Consider the following 8,103-nt stretch of genomic DNA (forward strand, 5'->3'; position numbering starts at 1 on the left):
AAGAGGTTTGGAAAGCTTAAAGTATACAATTCCTCCTTAAAAAGTAGCTTCCTCCCCTCCACTTCCAGTATAATCCACAATTCACCCAAGCTGCCAAATCTGCCCTACTGACATTCAAGGAAAAAAGCAGTTATTAGTGTTTTTCTATTTGCAAAGTATTCTTTGCGTTGAATGACTGCATTATCTATGCTGAGTGATCACTCGTGGGACTCTTAAAAGACCTACCTTGTGTTTAACTGCCGGCAAGACATCAACCAGTGTCTGCAGCCCTTCATGATGTGCTCCTAGCTGCAGAAGACAAATAGGAGTTAGAGAATCATGAAGATGACATCCTGCATATCAACCACCTTAGTCAGTATTTTTTGAAAGCAATGACAACAAAAATCTAGAGATATTTTATCCTAAACCAGTTTTAACAAAATGAAAATAAAAAGGCATCATTACAGCTTATTACACAAAGTGAAATTACCTTTAAAAACACTCCAATAACAGCCAAGCCGTTACCTTCCATCACCGCTTCTTCAAAAGTTGGGTACACAACGGCATTCCAGTGTACTAAATGCAACTGAAATAAGAATTAATGAGAAATCAACACATGCACAGAGCACAGCAGTGACATCAAGAAACTTGACTTTTGATCTTTGCTACATTTGGTCCTTGGCAATCTGAGACACTGCAGTGAGCTACCTCAGAAGTTACACACCACAAAACTGAGGACCAAAATGTTATTGGAAAATAATGGTACTTCCTCCCCGCCCCTGTCTTGTTTAAACAACAGCCAAAGACCCATAAACTACATTTTGCACACATGAAAGGGATTGTGTCTGTAGGAGACTGATTACAGGAATGCTAATTAAAGGCATAAAAAAAAGCTTAGTATATCTGGAAGTGAAGGACTCTTCCACCTCTTAACAGGAAGAAGAGAGCATGCTATTCTGCTAAGGAACATTCTCCTGCACATAACATAAGCTTCCTCTGCATTGCTTGCAGTCCAATTCAAGCATTCCATTGAGGGAGTTCTGTGTATTGAAGAGATAGCCAGCAACAGTCTCCCAAAACTTAGTCATACAGTCTTGCTGTTAATAAATATCTTGCCAAGCTGATAGGCATCATTATGAACACATTAACAGGAGATAAACATCTTCTCAAAAATAAGCAATAATAGTTTTTCAAATTCTCCATCTTTGGCATACAACTGTGTTTATCATACTTTCCTCTCAGAACAACTTAAGCTGTATTTTTCCCTGTTGGATCAATCCTTTTTATTGACTCTTTCTGCCTTAGTAGTAACTTAGTCACAAAAGTTTTGCTACTTTGATAATTGCTTAAGAGTTGAAAACAAAATAAAACGATCACGATAACCACTATATTACTATAGAACTATGCGGTACGTTATTCTAACAACTTAAGAAACACACAAAACATTGTTGATATCTGGAATAAACTTTCTAACATTAGCCAAGACTCTCGGGTCACCTACACAGGACAGTTATTGTACACAAGGTAAGCAAGACCAGGCTTCTCGAGCTACAGGTATGGGTGTGAGAATTAAATAATCTTCCATTTTCTCTTTCAGTATTTTTTTTAAAAAGAGTATTTAGTATGTGCTTTGTTTCTCTGCAAGTGTTTAGTAATAATAAACAAAGTGATTTTAAAGCAGTGAATATTGGGAGATTTGGAGGTCCACTAGAGGCAGCAGCTGAGATACAGTGCATGCACCGTACGCCCAAGAAAAGAGGTTCTACACCTCGTGTGAACTTGGAGATTACTGCAGCTCAGAGGTAAAGCGCTTAATTTTTTTTTAATTGAGATCTCAGCTTGCACATTTACCTCAATATTTGCTGTCCACCTGATCTCCACCACTTTAGCAGGGACCTGGGAGCTCATTAAGACCCGACTGTGCCCTCAGTCTGCTTTGTGTCTCACACTTTTCCCCTTTAGAAGGAGGAAAGACAAGCAGAGTTGTGCCACTCGAATGGCAACGACACTTCACTGCCTGCCACTGCCTTGTCTGGCGGCTACCCCTGGGGAGAAGAAAACATTACTGAAAGTTTCAGTAATGGGGCCAATGTTCAATTTTAAGACTGTGTTCTTCTCTAGAAAACACAGTGAATACGAGCTTACTAATAAAACAGTAGATGAGCTGTGGCACCTACCAGGTCTGATCCTTAACAGTAAGCTGCGATTCTTCAAATTCGGAGTTTTCTAGCATGCAGTATAGTCACAGACAGCCTGAGACCTAGCCTCCAGTCCCCACAAGTATTTGCATCGTTCAGCATTTTATCTCATACCTCTGCCGGGTAAAATTTACTGTCAACTGTGTGCTCTGAACCCCACTCATTTATAGCTCCCCAATGGAAGTGGAACTGCTTTAGCCTGTATTGGTTTTCCAAGGGACCTCCAACGATTACTAAAACAAAACAAGACACACATATTAATAAACATGATTTAGAATTGTCCAGACAAGTAGCACTGCGAGATCCTCTTTGAAATAAATTTGCCCAGGAAAAAAAGATCAGGCGGAGCAACTGAAACAGTCCCCTATTGCTTGGCTACTTTTACATTTTACTTTGCTATGACAAAATTGTTCAGGCAAACATCACTGTTTTTCCCCCGCAGTCTGAATCAACTATATCACATTGAAGTAAAGCTAAATAGTCTCCTCATCCATCTCTCCTCAAGGGAATTTTTCTTTCATCAAGTTTGGCAGTCATGATGATTACATGTTAATGTTCTATTCTCTTCTCTTTGAGCAGGCATAGGAGAGATGCCTTAGCAGAAGAAACATGTATGATGACAAAGCAATGAATACATCTATTAAATGACATCCCAGCAAAGCCTCAATATCTATTACAAATATTGAAATTTCCCATGGCAATACAAGACTTCAAAAATCCAGTTTTCCCAGAAAAATCAGTACATTGTGTCAAATGTTCAATTCTGCTTTTTTTCAAGTTACAGAAATTCAAACATATTGTTCTGCTTCTACGCAGCTTTCAGACCAACGTCAAAAGATTTCCTGCACAGTCACAAATATGCTAACGTTGAGCCTACTGTAAACTGCTCAAGCTACACTCCACAAACCACCTAAACATACAGTCTGCCTACGGGCAAGATTCTGAGCTTCTGGAAGCTTTAATGCACTTTTCTAGCCATGAGTACATGTAAACATTCAGTCTGCTCTCCCAATTTCAGAAGGCCTCTCACCATTTTGCAAATACACGAATGAAAAAGTCTATGCCTAGTTTTCTGTGTATTGTTGGGTTTTACGCATTTCCTCCTAAGTGAACCAGGAACCTCCCGCAAAGTGTTCTTGCTAGTTATTACATCACAGCATCTAGTAAACGAGACACCATAATTACATACATAAATATGTAGCTGTAGAGACTCATTTGCTGATTTTTACTTAACTGTACGTCATGGTTAAATTTTATAGCAAACCACTGTATAAAGTACATAATCCCAACACTACTTTTGAAAAGAAGAAAATGAGAGGCATTAAGAGCTTTTCTTGTATGTTTTTTTTTCCCTGAGAGACAGCCAGTAGTTTTGCAATTCTAACTAGGTAGGCCTGCTTGTGACAAAAAAGTAAGCTAAAACAAGCTATGCAAATTGACATTTAATTAATTTCATTCACTGCTGCTGAGCTCTTAGCATAAGTGCAATACTGACCATCACAAAAAAAAAAATGATGATGGAGAAAGGTAACTTTCAGGGACGGGATGAAGATGAGGCCCACACTACCAAGTCTTTCAGAATTAAAGTTACTGTGCTCTAACACTATCCACTCCTGACTATGTGATGATGCAAATCCACGAGTGACTACATTCGTATCAATAATCACATCCCTTGAATGTTTGCCTCACAAATAAAGTTAGGCACAGGTATGTAAAAAATCAGGTTCCTATAGCGGATGCTAGAAAGTGAAAGAAACAAATAGGAACTTGCATTCCCCTTACAATAATTTTTGCCATTTCGTTTCCTCTCAATTTACCAGTCTTTTCAATTTCAAAACAAAACAAAAGCTTAAAGGAACTCTAACAACAACCAGGGGAAAGAACCACATCAGCTTTTTGTTGTAGCCCTAGTTCTGTTTCAGGCTCATGTCCTTGCAGCAGACGGCATTCACGCACACAGACAGGATCACATTCAGTACATACCTTCCCCACATCCTCTTTCTTCTCCATCCTCTTGCTCTGCTCATAAGCAAACACCCTATGGGAGCACTACCTTCATCTTTTACCCAAGTCTTGTTTTGCCTCATCTCAGGAGTTGGGCATTTTTGTCTACCCTGGATGCATGTTTCATTTTGTTTTTTTCATCTTTTTTTTTTAAATGTTCTTGCCTTTTTTCTTTGTTTATCCATAAGCTTCCTTCTCTGGATTTCTATTATTATTAGACAGAAGCTAGCAGAAAGAAAAATCAGAAATAGCAACAGTAAAGAGGGAAAGGTGGAAGAGAAAGGCAGGCACTTGAAAACCTGGGCACTTATACAGCAACATCCCGTGATCTGTTGTTTCTCGGACTGTCACTTTGGAGTCCTGCCACCGACAGTTTAATGCCATCCTCCACCAGGCGTCATCACCCCTCATTGACTTTAATTCATTTGAGGAAGATGATGATGATGAAAAGGCAGCAAGAATGCTCACACTTAAAGATTTACCTCAAGCGTTCAGCCTTACAGATGAAGTGGGTAAGATCTTTCAGAGCTGAACAGACAGTCTCTGAAAGGCCAGCACCCCGCTGACAGTCCTGATGATTCCATGCTTGCCTCTATGTCACAAAAACTGTCCCTGTGTATTTATCCTAACCTCCTACAGGCAATTCCCCTCCATTACATCAATTCTTGCAGAAAAAAAAACGGTCTTTGTTATCCATCAAATTGCAAATCATTAACTTCTCAGGAACACATCCTCAACAGATAGCAGGGTATGGCTGTATAAAGTAAAAGACTGTTAAATTAAAAGCAAAACCAATCTAAAGTTAGTAAGTTAAAATCACTAAAAATCATTAGCTAACAAGTGATGTCTCCATCTTAGTCTCTCCTCTAACCCCACCTCACTAAAGCAATAAGTTTGTACTGTTAAAACAGAAGGGCACTACTTGTTTTCTTCATTATAGATCAGAGCGTTCAAATGAGCAAGGACAGGAATATTCCCTGGTTGGAAACTAGTATTCTGGATGAACAGCTATAAAAAATAAAAACAAACAAAAAACCCCAAACATCACACAAACCCCTGAAAGCTCCATGCACTTCACCCCTACTATTTTTGCTGTATTGTTTTCAGCCTCTTTCCAGAGATCAGCCAAAAATACTGCTATCACAGAACCATTAAGGTTGGAAAAGGTCTTTAAGATCATCAAGTCCAACCATCAACCCAACACCACCATGCCCACTAAACCATGTCCCAAAATGCCACGTCCACACATTTTTTGAACACTTCCAGTGATGGTGACTCCACCACCTCCCTGGGCAGCCTGTTCCAATGTTTGACCACTCTCTTGGTGAAGAAATTTTTCCTAATATCCAATCTAAACCTCCCCTGGCGCAAGTTGAGGCCATTTCCTCTCATCCTATCGCTGGTTACTTGGGAGAAGAGACCAACACCCACCCCGCCACAACCCCCTTTCAGATAATTCACAGACACAAAGCATTTATTTATTAGCATGCTGAAAGCTTCCTTCCCAACAGCATTACTAAATCCCTTACCAAGTTCTAGAATCTCTTGTGGTAAGCAATCACATTAAACATAAATGACTGTAATCAAACAGGTTCAAACTTGCCCATGGTCCTTCAATTTTTCACTGCAGGAGAAGTTGAGTAATGAACATGGATCATGTGCTTCACAATACCCCTGACCAACTGCTACCAGTTCACCTACCTTTACAAAATATCTTCTTTATACATACCAGCAATATCCTTTGGTAAAGTTAACTTTTAAAAGGAACAATGGACACGAAATCAGGAATTTCATAGCGATATTTTGATTTTAAGTCACTTGACTCTATTGAGCACTTCAAAAAAATTTAGCTGCTCAGGTCAGCATGCTTATTGACAACAAATTGCTGGAATGCATAATTGGATTTCACATGCTTATACTAAACCAACAGGAACACATGCACCTGCTCCATGTGGTAGCAGCTCATTATTATTTAATTCTCCAATAGCTTATTGAGATAAGTATGTATGCTTTCCAACTGAAAGTCATTTTGCTGCTGATTATTTCAAATGCACTAAATATACCTGTTAACACTACAGAAGAGGTAAGTGGTAGATTAATAAAGTATAATGATGGAAGCTCATTTAAAGTTAAGTAGATACATATACATACGACTGAAGATTGACTCATGTAGACAAAGCTGTGGTATTACAAGACGTAATCAAAAGGCAGGGCATTACAGCTTGTGCAATAAGAAAAAGTTTCAACATACAACAGAGGATTTGTGCACAATGTCCATGGTAATACATACATAGTAAAAGTGAGGCCTTTTATGTATAATATAAAACATATAATAATATAGAACGTCTGCATTACAATTCACATCACTGCAAATCCACGTTTAGCTAAAGCGTTCCTTTACTGTACGTTCATTTTCAACATTTGTTCTGAGGTTTTGCATTATGCAAATATTTCTCCTCTCTAGGCACTAATAAGAAATTAAACAGATTTTTCTTGAGTTTTGCTTACTTGATCTATCAGTAGAATCATCAAACTCAACCAGGAATGAATATCCATTGTTCCAGATGTGAAGACACGTTGTTGGGTCGTAGCTGATTTTCAGAGGCTTCAGAAAGGGGTCGTAAACACTGTCTCTCCACTGGATATTGATAGGAGACTGTCGGGTGCCTCCAGGAATTGTAAGCGGACTTTGCCAAAGTGGATGCACTGGAAGACGATGAAGAGAGTCAGGCTGTAATGCACGATACAGGACTTCCAACTAAATACTTCAGAACTTTTTGGCAGGAGAAGGCACTTTGGCATATTGGCTCCAAAGGCTAATTCAAGTCAGCTGATGCACAGAAAAGTGAAAAAAATAAATAAATACTACATTCCAGTTGCATGACTCAAAGCCACAGAGGGAAGCGCAGTAATTTGACTTACAACTGTGTTGATACCTTTCTGCATTTGCAAAATGCTCCTCAAAGAAATTCTGTCCCCTTATTTGTCAGAATATCGCTTTCTTTTTATTGCCAATTGATTTTAAGGTAGCTTCTGGCTTACAGCCTTGCCGGAGTCTCCGCACACCACTCCAGCTTTCCTTACATGCCACTACTATCACCTGGCGTCAGGCTGCACCAGCCACAGAGTAACAACCCCTGCTAGAAAGCAAAAATCCCCTCTCGAAGGTGCCGGCCTTTCGCCTACGTGAGCTTAGGGGCTACGCCACTGCTAAGGCGGTAGCGCTCCTGAAGTGCCCATACCAACATTGACCAAGGCTACTTTATGCGCTCGGGACCTACCGCTGATCCCCACACCTGCAAAATCCTCAACTGTGGATTTTGGGGGCAACTTGAGCACCTCAAACTGGCACGAGCAGGGCAGATGCATGGATACAGTTTCCACGGGATTTTATTCTGCTTAAAACCAGAACTGAGATCTGTGTGGATGAGAAGGCGCTTGTTCACCTGCTGTGTCCCCACATCCACGACCCACAGACAAAGGTTTTTTTCGTGCCCTGCCCACCCACGGAACCAAAACTGAGAGGCTCTGAGGCACTGCGTTACGGGCTACTTCCTTAGATACAACTGCTCGTGGTCTTTCACAAAGGGAGAGAGAAAATAAATCTTTTAACAAACCATTCACATGAGGGGTGGTTAAACAACCTTCCCCCTCGGTTTCCTCAGCCAGACGCAAACTTTACCGGCCTGCGCAAGGTCACCGCACGCAGGTAAGGCAGAGGCAGGCGAGCAAGCAAAACATTCTCCAGAAGTGCCACAGCTCTCTGTTGTTGTTACTGCCATTTCCTGATGTTTCAGCGCAGGAACTGGCGCCCACAATGCCAGGCTGAACGCGGCGTCCCTGCTTCTTCTACGCGAACTTTGGAGGCACCGGCAGCCCCCTCAGCCCGGGGGGGCTGGGAGCGACGGCGGGACACGGGCGC

The 8,103-nt window shown here is 40.7% G+C and overlaps 1 protein-coding gene across 1 annotated transcript in view; it reads right to left on the reverse strand.

The window, feature by feature from the left end:
• The window catches only part of LOC104623761 (carbonic anhydrase 5B, mitochondrial-like), an 11,647-nt gene extending 4,097 nt beyond the window's left edge, over positions 1-7,550 (reverse strand). Inside the window, exons 1-5 of the mRNA XM_010290940.1 lie at positions 7,463-7,550; positions 6,690-6,887; positions 2,292-2,410; positions 470-565; positions 226-288 (exon numbers count right to left, since the gene is read on the reverse strand). Coding sequence (XP_010289242.1) covers positions 226-288; positions 470-565; positions 2,292-2,410; positions 6,690-6,887; positions 7,463-7,550 — 564 coding nt within the window. The remainder of the gene's footprint in view (positions 1-225; positions 289-469; positions 566-2,291; positions 2,411-6,689; positions 6,888-7,462) is intronic.
• Between the last annotated feature and the right edge of the window lie 553 nt (positions 7,551-8,103).

The sequence above is a fragment of the Phaethon lepturus genome, unplaced genomic scaffold (assembly GCF_000687285.1).
Source record: "Phaethon lepturus isolate BGI_N335 unplaced genomic scaffold, ASM68728v1 scaffold23857, whole genome shotgun sequence".
Taxonomy (NCBI): Eukaryota; Metazoa; Chordata; class Aves; order Phaethontiformes; family Phaethontidae; genus Phaethon; species Phaethon lepturus.